General features: G+C 39.3%; 1 protein-coding gene across 1 annotated transcript in view; it reads right to left on the minus strand.

The window, feature by feature from the left end:
• The window catches only part of nphp3 (nephronophthisis 3), a 59,563-nt gene that overhangs the window by 25,080 nt on the left and 17,026 nt on the right, over positions 1–17,457 (minus strand). Inside the window, exons 10-17 of the mRNA XM_062991971.1 lie at positions 15,715–15,870; positions 8,281–8,384; positions 7,291–7,405; positions 5,218–5,361; positions 3,943–4,040; positions 2,371–2,467; positions 2,160–2,242; positions 906–1,044 (exon numbers count right to left, since the gene is read on the minus strand). Coding sequence (XP_062848041.1) covers positions 906–1,044; positions 2,160–2,242; positions 2,371–2,467; positions 3,943–4,040; positions 5,218–5,361; positions 7,291–7,405; positions 8,281–8,384; positions 15,715–15,870 — 936 coding nt within the window. The remainder of the gene's footprint in view (positions 1–905; positions 1,045–2,159; positions 2,243–2,370; positions 2,468–3,942; positions 4,041–5,217; positions 5,362–7,290; positions 7,406–8,280; positions 8,385–15,714; positions 15,871–17,457) is intronic.

Consider the following 17,457-nt stretch of genomic DNA (forward strand, 5'->3'; position numbering starts at 1 on the left):
AGTATAAAATATAATCTCTGTTTTACACTATATGGCAAGACACCTGCTTATGAATGGTAAACATTGAAGCCATATGTATGCAAACACCTGAACTCAATAATTAAGAGGGGTGTAAATTGGTTTGGTCCTACACTGTCTCACTTCTCAGCATCTATGTTTTTCTCCTCACAAAAAATGGTATTCACAGAGCATTTAAGCCAGAATTGCTAAGCACTACACCACTAAACCTGAGTATTAATGTTATTGCATATTAAATAACTCTTTCCTTTCATTATTTTAAATCCTAATACAACATTTGACATATAGATCATTTTTACTGGCTAGGCTATGTGTTAAAAGACTGCCCCCCTTTTGATTTAGATCTTACATTACATTTAGATTAAATACTACCATCTTTGTTAATGTTATAAAAAAATTCTGAAAAATGTATACTGACTCCTGTTGCCTAACAGGTTCAGTTTTCCCCAGAATCACATTAACGTGCAATGCAGTAACAAACACCGGACAGAATGCCAATCCATGGTGGGGCCTTGGCTACCCCCCTCATACATAACCAATCATGTTTGGACGTAGATACCCGACTGGCGGATAGCACTGCTGGGGATTCAAACTCTGGATCCCAGCGGTAGTGGGCCAGCTGAAGTTTTTCAAATGGATTTTGTAAGCCCTTAAAAAATAGGTTAAAAAATAAAATAAAATAAATAATGATTTTGATCATCACTGATTAACAATGTGTTACTGCTTTGCGCAGTAATTCTGGGGAAACTGGACCCACTGCAACCCTGACCAGGATAACGCAGTGGTAAAACATGAAAACAAAATGCAACATATTAGACTACTATACTTGCATATAAACACTGCTGTAGTGAATTAAATATTGAACCAAATATTCAAATGTAACTTACTTCTTTCATGACGTGCCTTTCTCTGTCAGTGTTAAGTGCATCTAGTACAACCTTAAGGCTGAGTCTATACAGAGCCACTGTGTCCTGGCATAGTGAACCATGGTGTAGTAATTTTTCCAAAGACCAGGTTGATCTAGAGCTAAAAATTAAAAACAAAATCAATGATGAGTGTGTGTTTTCCTACCTCTTAAGTACTAACGTACCAGCATATTTGATTATACTGGCCACATGAGCAGGAACATGTTGTGCACCAAGAGGTATCTAGGACCCGTTGCACCAGTGAAAGGTCTGACAGTGACTCTGAAGATTTCATCCTGGAACCTAACAGCGGTGAGGGTACCTCTGGCTATCACATAGAGGTTTGTGACCCTCTACAACCCTTCGAGGATATGCCTCCCCAGAATATCACTGACCCACTACAAAACCTGTCATGGTTATGTTGCAATCAGCATAACTTGCTCTCGTTTGTGTGGAGAACGGGTCGCCAGTGACCTGCCAGTTCTGGTGTTTTTTGGTTAATGTCAATCGAGCAGAATAGTGCTGGGCTGTGAGCACCGGTCCTACTAGAGGCCATATAGGGGGCATTTAGGTTGAGCCCTCAGGCCATCCTCGTGGTGTCTGTTTTTGACAGTATGATCCGAAACATGCCCACCATTAGACCACTGGGGACATTTTGTAGAGCTCAGGCAGAGCACCTTATTTCCTCCTCACACAAACAAGCAGATAATGGTCCAGCTGCTGGGATGATGCCCTTCTACAGCCCTGTTCAGTTCTCCTCATGTAACAGCCTGTGTTCTTGTATCTCCTTTATACACTTAAGATTGTGCTAGGAAACACAGCAGGTGGGGCAACTGGTCTAATGCACTAGCCCACCGCTGTCTAAATCTAGAGCTCTTAAATGTACATTTTTAGTGGTGCGTCCAACGAGGCACAACTGACTGTGCCTGAGGAAGTGATGTCGAAAGGGTTTTATTAATGCTGTGCATTTGTGACCAGTCAAAGTTGACCAGTCAAATTGCCTGCACTAGTAATGGGGTGTCTGTAGAGTTCATAACGAGGCCCCTAGATGTCATAGGCTACTAAGCACATTCCCATGAGGGTGCATAATAGTCTTCTCAGCCAGCACTGGGATGAAGCCATCAACAAGAATAAATGAACCAAGCAAATTGCCAAATTATGAATGAGTGATTATGCGTGAAATACAGAAATAAAACAATATCCATATTAAACAACTAAAATGTTAATGTGACTTACAATGTAAGAAGTCTGGCCAGAAGTGAAACGTAAAGTGCATTGCAAGTTGAAGCAGAACGACAGTGTTTCTCCAACTTTTTTTCCTTAGAGAGAGAAAAACATGAGCACTCACAGTGACAGTACAGAATACAAAACCACAAATTAATTTCGACCTAAGAAAACATTTATATACATTATTATTAACTTAAAGCATAAACACACACACACACACCTGGTCTTTAGTAAGTTTGGTCAGTGTGCTCTCTGTATTGATGACACTTTTCACTTCTTTTTGGTTGAGAGGGTCCAGGTGCAACGTGGGCCACAGCCTGAAGAGAGAAAGAACCAAACTTTTTCACTTAAAGGATTAAAAGCTAGACCCAACAAGAGAGGTCAGTAAAGAAACACTAGTTTCTTGACTACTTACAGAAACAACCTAACTACATGATTGGTTAAAAGATAAATAAAATAGCAAAAAGCAAAACGGAAGTTGTATTATATGGAGTCCTAACCTTTAATAGATAAATTAAAGTTGCAATCAAAATTATTTAACCCTTGGGGCACAGCGGTAAAACATGCTCTGCAACAAGTTTAAGGTTTACAGTATGGTTTATGGCGAACATAGTTTTGGCCATATAGTGTATAATTGCATTCATGTTTTTACTAGATAATCCATGTAAACATACAGGTTACAAAGTACACGATCAGCCATAACATTAAAACCACCTCCTTGTTTCTACACTTACTGTCCATTTTATCAGCTCCACTTACCATACAGAAGCCCTTTGTAGTTCAACAATTACTGACTGTAGTCCATCTGTTTCTCTGCATGCTTTGTTAGCCCCCTTTCATGCTGTTCTTCAATGGTCAAGACTCTCCCAGGACCACTACAGAGTAGGTATTATTTGGGTGGTGGATCATTCTCAGCACTGCAGTTACACTGACATAGTGGTAGTGTGTTAGTGTGTGTTGTGCTGGTATGAGTGGATAAGACACAGCAGTGCTCCAATCTAAAATATCCAGCCAACAGCACCCTGTAGGCAGTGTCCTGTGATCACTGATGAAAGTCTAGAAGATGACCAACTCAAACAGCAACAATAGATGAATGATCATCTCTGACTTTACATCTACAAGGTGGACCAACTAGGTAGGAGTGTCTAATAGAGTGGACAGTGAGTGGACACGGCATTTAAAATCTCCAGCAGCGCTGCTGTGTCTGATCCACTCATACCAGCACAACACACACTAACACACCACCACCATGTCATTATCACTGCAGTGCTGAAAATCCTCCACCACCTAAATAATACCTGCTCTGTGGTGGTCCTGACCATTAAAGAACAGGGTGAAAGCAGGGTAAAAAGGTATGTAGAGAAATAGATGGACTACAGTCAGTAATTGTAGAACTACAAAGTGCTTCTATATGGTAAGTGGAGCTGATAAAATGGACAGTGAGTGTAGAAACAAGGTGGTGGTTTTAATGTTATGGCTGATCAGTGTATAATGGTGGATGCTTGTTTAGGCTATGGTGGAGAAATGGATTTTACATTAATAACCAGTAATGTGTTTGTGTGTTTTCTCTGTGTGTGTAGAAAAAACAGAAGGGCAGTTGTAGCTTAGTGGTTAAGGAACTGGACTAGTAATCAGAAGGTTGCCGGTTCAAGCCCCACCATCACCAAGTTGCCACTGTTGGGTCCTTGAGCAAGACCCTTAACCCTCAATTGCTCAGATTGTATACTGTCACAATTGTAAGTCGCTTTGGATAAAAGTGTCTGCTAAATGCTGAAAATGTAAATGTAAATACCTCCATGCCTGTGGGCATGTCTCCACATTGACAGATACTAGCACTCTAACATTGGCAGGAAGTGGATCTATAAGCCACTTCATGTGTCGTTCAGCATTCTAAAAACCAAAAAAATTATGAAATAACAATATTAATTAGCCAAGACATAACAACAGCTTTATATGAATCCCCCATTTCCAGAACATTTTGTAAAATTGCATAAAATAACTAACTTAAATAATTTAACTGACAAAAGTACAGAGTAACTTAGAATTCAGATCAAACTGAATTTTTTGCTATTAAAAGGTTGGGCAAAGATGCGATTGGCTGTCAGGAAGGACAGGTGAAAAGATTCCTTTTTACTGCTGCAATTGTGGCCTCTACTATCTTATCAAACGTACTTAACAGAGATGGTAAATAATGGAGTATGTGAAGTGTCTGTACGCGATACTGCCCTCTGGCAGGTGAAAACCCCACAAGTGTTGGAGAGGGCATGTATTAGATTTGGCAATCCTCCATCAGGGTAGTGTTCTGTAGCAGGATATGACTAGTGTGGGAGAAAAAGAGGGGAAATGTGGAAAAAAATAATTTAGGTTTTTCAGATCAACTCCAGAATTACTGTTAAATGTGCATGACCTTTGAGCCCTTGGATGCCAATTTTCTGCACACATTACAACAGTGTGGCTTCGTAGACTAAGAGTGTGTATGCTTGACTGGCCTGCCTGCAGTCTAAATCTGCAAAACTGTATTGCCAAAACAGTAACAATTAGTATCCTCATTTCTTAAAGGATTAGAACGTGTAGTTAATAGGAAAGGTGGTGTAACTTAGTGGTAAACATGATTGTCACAATTCTTGTGTTGCAGGCACAAACACAAATATGCTAAAACTATGTTAGAGGAAAAAAGAGGGATTTTTAAACATAAGAAGGTATTAGTAAATGCTAGGTTAGTTTCCAAATTTCATTTGTTTTTGAAGATAGCAAAACCTGTTTGAACAGACAGAGTAAGTTCATTCCAGGTATAAAGAGGAATAATTTGGTGGCTCTGACAGAATGTTCCACAAGGGCAGTTTCTGTAAGATAAGCTACTTTGAAGCCAATTTGATTCTGATCTTAAATCAGAAGAAAAAAAGAAAATTGCATCTAGCCTGCCTGTTCAAGGATTTTGACATGGGTCTAAGTCTGAGGTCTCCAGTGTGGGTTTCTTGAAAAGGTAAATAATGTATGTCTACTTTAAAGTTCTAGGGCTAAAAGATGTTTTACCAAATAATTTAACTAATTAACTAATTTCACCTACTTGAATTTGGTCGATGGAATCGATGACTATTACAATGTTGCCATGATGGCGTGAGGACAGTCTCTCAAGCCAGCGTGGAAATTCTTCCAGTGTCTTACAGGGATCCATAGACAGGCCAGAAAGAGACCAGAAATGCTGCAAGAGCTGGAAATGCAAAAAAGGATTTTAAAGAACATTACTGAAAGTAAATTCAAGAGTATTTTGTATTGAGTATTCTTAATGTTTAATATTTATTTCACTTAATTCTGATAAAACTGAGGTTTTACTTGTCAGATCCAAAGTTGCGTTTGTCCGATAACCTGGTGCTAAACCTTAATGCTTTCTCTGTGACTTCTAGCTCAGTTAAAAACTTGGGCATCACAATGGATGACCTCTCCTTTGATGCACACCTTTGTAATATTACTAGAGTTGCTGTCTTTTATCTGTGCAATATCTCTAAAATAAGAAATATACTATTTGTTAATGATGCTGAAAAAATAAATTAACTTCAAGGTTAGATTATTGTAATGACCTTCTCACTGTACGCCCTGGTAGATCAATAAACAAGCTTTGAACCTATGAAAGATAACATGATCTGGCACCAGTATAAGTGAATGTATTGACCATTATAACTAAGGCCCTACCTAATTCACAACCATAAAAATATGCAATTTGCTGTGAAATTTAAGGTAAGCGTTTAGCAATTTAACGTTTTTCATTTGCGTAGAATTCAAGTGCCTCACGTGAGTTACGCAATTTAGTTTGCAATTGGTTAGTCAAAATGTCCAAAATGTCAAAGTCTAAAGCAGCTAAAAACACTACTCGGGTAAACAACCAATTCTGTGGACGCAGAGAGGGGTGTCAAAACACAGACGACAATTTTCGTCTTTGAAACATGAAGCCTTGCAGCATCGCTGGATGTTCTAGGTTTACATTCAACCATTAAGGTAGCTGTGTTGTGTATTGGCACTTTTCTTTAAAAATCTGTAAAATCCACCCTGTCCACCCCTGCCTTAGACAAAAGTGCAGAACCTTGGGGTTTAATATTATAGAGACTGACAGTGATCAAGGATGTTGAGTTGCTGTCGTTCTGCCTTTCACATACAATCACTCAGGTTTGTTGAGAGTGTGGAAAGTGAGTGATGATGTCCTGAGAGATCCCTCATGGCTGTGGTACCTTTTAACCCTGAGGTGGTTCTGATATGTATCTTTAGCCTTTTAGGTTTGAGATTCCTGCTGGACTGATTGATGTGATGGGAATCAGTGCACAATGTCCAGAAATTGTCACAGATGTCACAGATTTTACTGAACTGATGGTTGAACTTTTTGTGCTTTTTATATGTAAAAACATGTTGGAATAATTCATTTTATTTTCACTCTTTAGTACAAGTTTATTTAATATAGTTTAATTCAACCTAATATCCGCTAGGCAAAGGAAGCTAGGTCCCTGTTGCATACAGTCCCTCTCAAGTTTTTTTTTGTTTATTTGGACCTGGAAATGGCAAAGTTGTTTTGGGACAAAGTCAATTATAAAAAGCCTAACAGAAAAACAATGACTAAAGTGAAAGAAATGCAATCTGGGACATATGCTCATGGCTAACAAGAATTAAAAAAATTAAACACATTTATTTTTCTATTCATTTCATTTTATTTCCATGTTAAACCACTGTATGTTACAATTATATATAGCTGTATGTTAACATACAGTTGGACAAGGCCCTTTCCTGTTCAAGAGCAACTGCCACAAAGTGGTAGATATGGTTTGACATGTATGGTGTGGAGAAACAACAGAACCCTGACCTTTTAAACCTAAATATTTGGGATGAATTACATTGATTTCTATAAACACAATGCAAAATATAGTAAAAAGCCTTCGAGGACTGAAGGCTATTGTAGTTGTCAAGGGATCCTTATTAATGAATCATCTGTTCATGTACTTTTGACCATATAGGGTATTTAATGTGAATTTTCTGTTCATTCTGTCATAAAACAGACGAGATACGAGACCAGATTTAGATCACTTTTACCTGTGTTATAAACAAAACCTAAAACACTGTGCAAAAGTAAGATGAGCACGTTGGCACATTACCAGACCTTAACAGTAAGACGTTTGATGATGAGGACCGGTTCTGCGCTGGTGGATAGAGGACGACCCACAAAATGATAAAGGATCAGCGTGTTGGGCGAGTGCTTCTGCTGTAGCTCCATCCTTAAAAAACAGCATTTTTGTAAAATGACACTTAAATATTTTTTTACATAATCAACACACTTTGTACTGTAAAATTTTTATTAAACATGTGAATTTGCACTGACTTGGAGAAAAGATATTTAAATTTCATTTAAAGGAAATGACTGGCAGACATCTCAAACTCATGAGTTTGAATCACAGCTTTGCTACAGACAGGCCAGGAGACGGAAATAGATTGGTTCGTCCATGAGGGGATTCCTCATAACCGCTGCAATGACAACCTTTGATGGATGTTTCAATGGCCCAGAGATTGGAGCAAATGGAAATCAGTGCATGGCTCTCTGTATGAGATATGGATCTTCAAAAAAAGCAGTCAGCTATGTACACGTCAGAAGGGGCATGTGATAGTCACGGCTCTCCTTGGTCAGGAGTGGAGGTCAGGAGCAGTAGAGAGGAAGCAAAATGGGAAAAAACATTTTTTTTTATTTTTTATTACTGGCTACTGGAGGATTCCTACCGAGAGCCTTAACACAGACAGAGGATCAAGCTATGCCCTCTGTAATTCTTCACCACTCATTCTGGGCACCTCAGCCAGTGTCAAGGGCTTGACTTTCCATCCTGCCTTACCTTCCTAAAACACAGCTAATTAAGTCTGTTAAGTACTCAACCAGGCCGGTGGCAATGCTGAGACTCAAACTCACATCTCCATGGTGTTATATCCAGTAACAAATAAGGCAGAAAACATTGTTCGTGTAAATTGGTACCATAAACAATTATGGGGACTTCACTTTTAAATATTCATAACGATTTTAGACCTATTGGCTCTCTTTTATCACTGTATATTAATGAAATTACATGAAATGTTCAGTATGTTTTTTATGTGCAGTAAGAAATACCATTTAGCAAGAAGGAGTGATTTGCCCGAGCCTGGTCCTCCCGATACCAGCAATGGAGGAGTTGGAGGAGGAGCAGCAACCATATCATTCAGGCCATCAATGTACTAGACAGACAGACAAACAAACACACACACACATAAGTAGGGGTGAATCAAAAGACCTGGTCTGAAATCAACCAGTTAAAACCTACAAAATGTACACTAATAAGGGTCAGTTATTACACTATATGGCCAAGGGTTTGTGAACAGCCATCCACAAGCTTGTTAGACATTCTATTTCAATCCTTTATTTTGCAGTAACACAACTGACACGCCTCTGGACAAAACTTAAAGCTTTCTTCTACGACCAGGTAAGTTTGCTGCTGCGCCATTGCTTTTGTACTTCTAGACAACCCAATGGTGTCTCTAGGAATGTTCACAGTCTTGAAAATCTTATACTCATTGCCATTTTGTTGCAATAACACCTGAATCTCTGGGTGGTGTTAATATAACACATTACAGCTGAAGTAAATTATAGGTTGTTTTTGAGTTCCCAATGACTTAATCATGTTGTAACCCAACTTTAGGTCATACCCCAGCAGTAGGATTTAAGATCCGCATTATAAATCCCTAAGTGAAAACATGTTTTCAGACATGTTTGTAAATCTTTTAAAAATGTAAACATTTAAACATAATAGGTACATAAGTATTCACACCCTTTGCTATGACATTCAAAATTGAGCTCAGGTGCATCCAGTTTACACTGATCATTCTTGAGATGCTTCTACAACTTGATTGGAGACCATCTGTGGTAAATTCAGTTAATTGAACATAATTTGGAATGGCAGACACTTGTCTATAAAAGTTCTCACAGTTGACAGTGCATATCAGAGCAGAAACCAAGCAATGAAGTCAAAGGAATTGTCTTTAGACCTCCGAGACCGGATTGTGTCAAGGCACAAATCTGGGGAAGGATACAAAAAAATTTCGGCAGCATTGAAGGTCCCGAAAAGCACTGTGGTCTCCATTATTCGGAAATGGAAGGAGTTTGGAACCACCAGAACCCTCCCTAGATCTGGCCGCCCGACCAAACTGAGTAATCAGGGAAGAAGGACCTTGGTCAGAGAGGTGACCAAGAACCCAATGGTCACTAAGGCAGAGCTCCAGTGTTCCCTTGTGGAGATAGGACAACCATCCAGTAGGTCAACCATTGCTAACACACTCCACCAATCAGGCCTTTATGGTAGAGTGGCCAGATGGAAGCCACTGCTCACTAAAAGGCACATGGCAGCCCACTTGGAGTTTGCCAAAAAGCACCTTAAGGATTCTCAGACCAGAGGAATCAAAATAGAACTTTTTGGCCTGAACTACAAGCGTCATGTCTGGAGAAAAACAGGCACTGCTCATCGCCTGGCTAACACCATCCCTACTGTCAAGCATGGTGGTGGCAGCATCATGCTGTGGGGATGTTTTTCTGCGGCACGAACTGGGCGACTAGTCCGCATAGAGGGTAAGATGACAGCAGCCAAATATAGGGAGATTCTTCAAAAAAACCTGCTCCAGAGTGCTCTGGAACCTCAGACTAGGGCAACGATTCATCTTCCAACACGACAATGACCCAAAGCACACAGCCAAGATAACAAAGGAGTGGCTTCAGGAGCAGTCTGTGAATGTCCTTGAGTGGCCCAACCAGAGCCCAGACTTGAATCCAATTAAACATCTCTGGAAAGACCTAAAAATGGCTGTTTACAGACGCTGCCCATCCAACCTGACTGAGCTTGAGAGGATCTGCAGAGAAGAATGGGAGAAAATGCCCAAAAACAGGTGTGCCAAGCTTGTACAGACATACCCAGGAAGACTTGAGGCTGTGATTGCTGCCAAAGGTGCTTCAACAAAATATTAAACCATGGGTGTGAATACTTATGTACCTATTATGTTTAAATGTTGAAATTTTTAATACATTTACAAAAATGTCTGAAAACATGTTTTCACTTTGTCATTATGGGCTATTTCATGTAGATTTTTTAAAAGAATACTATACTCAAATCGGTTTTCAAATATGTCTGTAACGTAACAAAATGTGAAAAAAGTGAAGGGGTGTGAATACTTTCTAATGGCACTGTATATATATATATATATATATATATATATATATACACAGGTCCTTCTCAAAAAATTAGCATATTGTGATAAAGTTCATTATTTTCCATAATGTAATGATAAAAATTAAACTTTCATATATTTTAGATTCATTGCACACCAACTGAAATATTTCAGGTCTTTTATTGTTTTAATACTGATGATTTTGGCATACAGCTCATGAAAACCCAAAATTCCTATCTCAAAAAATTAGCATATTTCATCCGACCAATAAAAGAAAAGTGTTTTTAATACAAAAAAAGTCAACCTTCAAATAATTATGTTCAGTTATGCACTCAATACTTGGTCGGGAATCCTTTTGCAGAAATGACTGCTTCAATGCGGCGTGGCATGGAGGCAATCAGCCTGTGGCACTGCTGAGGTGTTATGGAGGCCCAGGATGCTTCGATAGCGAACTTAAGCTCATCCAGAGTGTTGGGTCTTGTGTCTCTCAACTTTCTCTTCACAATATCCCACAGATTCTCTATGGGGTTCAGGTCAGGAGAGTTGGCAGGCCAATTGAGCACAGTAATACCATGGTCAGTAAACCATTCACCCATCTGAAATGAAATCTTCATCTCCATAAAGCTTTTCAGCAGATGGAAGCATGAAGTGCTCCAAAATCTCCTGATAGCTAGCTGCATTGACCCTGCCCTTGATAAAACACAGTGGACCAACACCAGCAGCTGACATGGCACCCCAGACCATCACTGACTGTGGGTACTTGACACTGGACTTCAGGCATTTTGGCATTTCCTTCTCCCCAGTCTTCCTCCAGACTCTGGCACCTTGATTTCCGAATGACATGCAAAATTTGCTTTCATCCGAAAACAGTACTTTGGACCACTGAGCAACAGTCCAGTGCTGCTTCTCTGTAGCCCAGGTCAGGCGCTTCTGCCGCTGTTTCTGGTTTAAAAGTGGCTTGACCTGGGGAATGCGGCACCTGTAGCCCATTTCCTGCACACGCCTGTGCACGATGGCTCTGGATGTTTCTACTCCAGACTCAGTCCACTGCTTCCGCAGGTCCCCCAAGGTCTGGAATCGGCCCTTCTCCACAATCTTCCTCAGGGTCCGGTCATCTCTTCTCGTTGTGCAGCGTTTTCTGCCACACTTTTTCCTTCCCACAGACTTCCCACTGAGGTGCCTTGATACAGCACTCTGGGAACAGCCTATTTGTTCAGAAATTTCTTTCTGTGTCTTACCCTCTTGCTTGAGAGTGTCAATGATGGCCTTCTGGACAGCAGTCAGGTCGGCAGTCTTACCCATGATTGCAGTTTTGAGTAATGAACCAGGCTGGGAGTTTTTAAAAGCCTCAGGAATTTTTTGCAGGTGTTTAGAGTTAATTCAGATGATTAGGTTAATAGCTCGTTTAGAGAACCTTTTCATGATATGCTAATTTTTTGAGATAGGAATTTTGGGTTTTCATGAGCTGTATGCCAAAATCATCAGTATTAAAACAATAAAAGACCTGAAATATTTCAGTTGGTGTGCAATGAATCTAAAATATATGAAAGTTTAATTTTTATCATTACATTATGGAAAATAATAAACTTTATCACAATATGCTAATTTTTTGAGAAGGACCTGTATATATACGTATATATCTCCGCTGGCACACCAGTGCGGAGATTCTGAACACCTCGGTTCGAATCTCGGCTCTGCCTCCGATCGGCTGGGCATCATCTACTGGGCACAATTGCCAGTGCCTGCAGCAGACAATAACTGGCTACCGTGTCTGCTGGGTGGAATGGCCGGACTAAATAGGTGGGGTCTTCAAACACTGTGTAAAGACCCTGGTTAGCAGATAGAGGTGCCTGTGCAGAAAGCATGGGCGAAAAGAAGGAGTCCACTAGGACTGTGAATGAGTTCGAGGAGGAGTGAGCAGCAATATACCCCGCTCGAATGCAATTAGGGATCCCCAGCAGCGGAAGACAGATTGACTCCACTAAATCGGGAGAAAAAGGGAGAAAATGCATAAATAAATAGAAAAAATATTGTTGGTAATTACAGCATTGAGATGTTTACAGTGATCAATTATTAGCTTGCTGAATTGTGGTTGAATTTTGCCCTGTCTTTAATTTTCTAAAATATAAGGGTCCCTCTATTTACGGAAGCGTATTGCTGCCACACAGATAAAAAAAAAAGCCGTCAGTATGTCGTTATAACGAGAAAAGGATGTCGTTAAAACAAGAAAGTATGTTGTTATAACGAGAAAAGGATGTCGTTATAACGAGAAAATGATGTCGTTAAAACAAGAAAATGATGTCGTTATAACGAGAAAAGTTCATTACCTTAAATGCTGCATAGCTGACGGAAGCGTATCTGCTGATGGAGAGACAGCTTGCACACATGCATGATGCTGTAGCTTGTGTAACCTTGCAGCTTAGCGTGCCGATCAAGATCCTCCTTTAGGAGCAGTGCAACAATGTCTAAACTTAGTTTAATATTCAACATATGTCTGACATTCGGCATTCCGATCTAAATAAGTGCTTGAAAAAACACCTAAGACCTTCTTATTTTATGATTTCTTACACAGATGAAAATAGTCAACCTACTACAAAAACAATTTTATGTTAATTTTAAGATTGCGTCTATTTATCTAAAGAAAGGTTATAATGAAACCATTTATCAAGCTCCCACTTCATCTAACTAGTTAGGGACCGTCATAAAACTAATGGTGAAACGTAGGAAACATTTACTCTGCACTTATCCAGACAAATAAATCCATTTAAATCTTGTATGATTTGTATTTTTGGAAATATAATTTGTATATTTGAAATATAATTTTATTACAGAATTATAGATTTTTATTTAAATGTAATGTAAAATAAATACTATGTTATTTCAAAAAATAAGGTGTGTGTAGTAGGTAAGAAACATTGATGTGTTTGTGTAAAAATTGTTTGACATTAATTCATCAAATCATTACAAGATTTAAATGGATTTATTTGTCTGGATAAGTGCAGAGTAAATGTTTCCTATGTTTCACCGTTAATTTTATGACGGTCCCTAACTAGTTAGATGAAGTGGGAGCTTGATAAATGGTTTCATTATAACCTTTCTTTAGACAAATAGACGCAATCTTAAAATTAACATAAAACTGTTTTTGTAGTAGGTTGACTATTTTCATGTGTGTAAGAAATCATAAAATAAGAAGGTCTTAGGTGTTTTTTCAAGCACTTATTTAGATCCAAATGCCGAATGTCAGACAAATGTTGAATATTAAACTAAGTTTAGACATTGTTGCACTGCTCCTAAAGGAGAATCTTGATCGGCACGCTAAGCCGCAAGGTTACACAAGCTACAGCATCATGCATGTGTGCAAGCTGTCTCTCCATCAGCAGATACGCTTCCGTCAGCTATGCAGCATTTAAGGTAATGAACTTTTCTCGTTATAACGACATCCTTTTCTCGTTTTAACGAATCATTTTCTCGTTATAACGACATACTTTCTCGTTATAACGACATACTTTCTCATTTTAACGACATCCTTTTCTCGTTATAACGACATATGCTATACGCCATACAGTGGGGTTAAAAAGTATTTAGTCAGCCACTGATTGTGCAAGTTCTCCTACTTAGAAAGATGAGAGAGGTCTGTAATTTTCATCATAGGTACACTTCAACTATGAGAGACAAAATGAGAAAAAAAAATCCAGGAAATCACATTGTAGGATTTTTAAAGAATTTATTTTTAATTATGGTGGAAAATAAGTATTTGGTCAATAACAAACAAGCAAGATTTCTGGCTCTCACAGACCTGTAACTTCTTCTTTAAGAAGCTTTCCTGTCCTCCACTCGTTACCTGTATTAATGGCACCTGTTTGACATTGTTATCTGTATAAAAGACACCTGTCCACAGCCTCAAACAGTCAACCATGGCCAAGACCAAAGAGCTGTCGAAGGACACCAGGAAGAAAACTGTAGACCTGCACCAGGTTGGGAAGAGTGAATCTACAATAGGCAAGCAGGTTGATGTGAATAAATCAACTGTGGGAGCAATTGTAAGAAAATGGAAGACATGGTCAAAATGATCATGAGAAGGGTGAGCAAAATATCCCAGAACTACACGGAGGGACCTGATGAATGACCTGCAGAGAGCTGGAACCAAAGTAACAAAGGCTACCATCAGTAACACACTACGCAGAGAGGGACTCAAATCCTGCAGTGCCAGGCGTGTCCCCCTGCTTAAGCCAGTACATGTCCAGCCCCGTCAGAAGTTTGCCAGAGAGCATGTGAATGATCCAGAAGAGGAGTGGGAGAATATCATGTGGTCAGATGAAACCAAAATGGAGCTTTTTGGTAAAAACTCAACTCGTCGTGTTTGGAGGAAGAAGAATGCTGAAGAACACCATACCTACTGTGAAGCATGGGGGTGGAAACATCATGCTTTGGGGCTGTTTTTCTGCAAAGGGGACAGGACGACTGATCCGTGTTAAGGGAAGAATGAACGGGGCCATGTATCGTGAGATTTTAAGCCAAAACCTCCTTCCATCAGTGAGAGCATTGAAGATGGAACGTGGCTGGGTCTTCCAGCATGACAATAATCCCAAACACACCGCTCGGGCAACGAAGGAGTGGCTCCGTAAAAAGCATTTCAAGGTCCTGGAGTGGCCTAGCCAGTCTCCAGACCTCAACCCCATCGAAAATTTGTGGAGTCCGTGTTGCCCAGCGACAGCCCCAAAACATCACTGCTCTAGAGGAGATCTGCATGGAGGAATGGGCCAAAATACCAGCTACAGTGTGTGCAAATCTGGTGAAGACTTACAGGAAACGTTTGACCTCTGTCATGTTACAAAGTATTGAGTTGAACTTTTGTTATTGACCAAATACTTATTGTCCACCATAATTTACAAATAAATTCTTTAAAAATCCTACAATGTGATTTCCTGGATTTTTTTTTCTCATTTTGTCTCTCATAGTTGAAGTGTACCTATGATGAAAATTATAGAACTCTCTCATCTTTCTAAGTAGGAGAACTTGCACAATCAGTGGCTGACTAAATACTTTTTGGCCCCACTGTACGTATCTATTGGACTTACAATTTCAAAGACAATCATAATTTTTATTAGGTTTTAAGTCAGAGGCTAGGCCATTCTTTATTTTTGTTTGTTTGTATTCGAGTTATTTTGCTGTATGGTTGTTGGTTCCATTACAAAAGTTTAAAGCCCCACCCTGAGTATCAAACAGTATCAAATAGTGTCACAGAGTTTCAGAGAAAAGGCTGCAACATCAAGCATTTTGAAAAGGCAATGAGATCCTTTGGGAACTGAAAACATCACCAAGAGTAAGATGAGAAGGAGAGGAAGGGAGGTACCTTTTGCAAGCTAAGATTTGCCGCAGTGCTGCATATGTGCTGGTAAGCCTCGATCTGCTCCTGCTCATCATGAAGATCCCACAACACATCACCAGAGTCCAAATCATCTCTGTCCTCCAGTGTGCTACTGTAATCAGGTTCCAAACCCAACAGTTCCTGAAGGAAAACATAAAGAGAATCGTGACCAAAATAAATAAAATCAACATGTACATACATCAAAAATCTAAGAATTACCCATAATAATTATTTTAAAAATTCTCTTATAACTAAAATTACTCACAGCTTAGAGGGGAACTGGTGAGTTCTACTATCTAGGGTTATCTAACTTCTTATACAACAAAAGCAATACAAACACAATGTATTTAATAATAATAAAATGTTTTTTTTTTTTTGTATAAATATGCTATTCTCAATTGAATGGCTTCAAATAGCAGGTGTGGAAAAATCTTGCAAAGTAAGAATGCTTTCAAAAATAGAAGTGTTAATAGTTTATTTTGTAAACTAACAAAATGCTAAGTGAATACACAAAAGTTAAATCCACATCCAGAAACTGCAGGGCGGTTGTTCCAAACATCTCAGAGAACTAACCACAGATCTACTATGGATGAAGACTTGCTCAAATACTTTTGTCTCTTCATGTAACCCCAGACAGACTCGATGATGTTGAGATCAGGGCTCTTTGGGGGCCATATCATCACTTCCAGGACTCCTTGTTCCTCTTTACACTGAAGACAGTTCATAATGACACTAGCTGTGTGTCATTAGGAACTATCTTTTTGTCCTGCTGCAGATTAAATTTGGAGTCAATCAGATGCCTCCCTGATGGTACTGCATGATGAATAAGTATCTGCCTGTATTTCTCAGCATTGAGGACAGCGGAATCCTGACCAAATCTCCAAATGAAATGCAACCCCAAACTTGCAAGGAGCCTCCATGCTTCACTGTTGCCTGCAGATTCATTATTGTTTTGCTCTCCAGCCCTTTGGTGAACAAACTGCCTCCTGTTACAGCGCAATATTTAACATTTTGAGTCATTACTCCACAGCATCTGCTGCACTCCAGTTCCTATGTTTTAGTGCATAGTTAAGTCGCTTAGCCTTGTTTCCACATCAAAGGCCGCAATTCTTACATGAAGACCACTTCTAGCCAGACTTCTTCGAACAGTAAATGAGTGTACTCGAGTCCCACTGGTTTCTGACCGTTCTGATCTTATGGCACTGCTGGTCATCTTCTGATTTCGAAGGGAAGTAAGCATGATGTGTCGTTCATCTTTGTGGTGGAAAAACCCTTAATGAAATATCAATGAAATACCCTTAATGAGACTATATTATAAGTAAAAAGAGTTTTATTCTTTTCTGAAGTAGAATTGCACTGAAAGTACATGGAAACTTGGAGAGTGCAATAAGAAGAGAAGAAAATAAGTCTCCTTCGGGTGTCCTTGTAGGACAGTGAAAAATTTCTCAGTTAACAGAGATTTCTTAGCTAGAACATAGGAACTTGTCTAAACCAGCTAGAACTGGAATTTGGAGGTCATACAATGCAATTGACACAGTTCTTGTCACGTACACCTCTTTCCAGTAACATTCCACTGTAGCAGTATTCTTGGAATATTGAAATATGATTACTGGCAATTATGCCCTAAGCATAACTACACGTTTTAAGTAGTAATTCATTATGTATTAATACTTCTAGTGTAAATTAACATTTTTTCTCCCACATCTTTCAACTTAGCGGCATTAAGTT

Source organism: Trichomycterus rosablanca, chromosome 3 (assembly GCF_030014385.1).
Source record: "Trichomycterus rosablanca isolate fTriRos1 chromosome 3, fTriRos1.hap1, whole genome shotgun sequence".
NCBI lineage: Eukaryota > Metazoa > Chordata > Actinopteri > Siluriformes > Trichomycteridae > Trichomycterus > Trichomycterus rosablanca.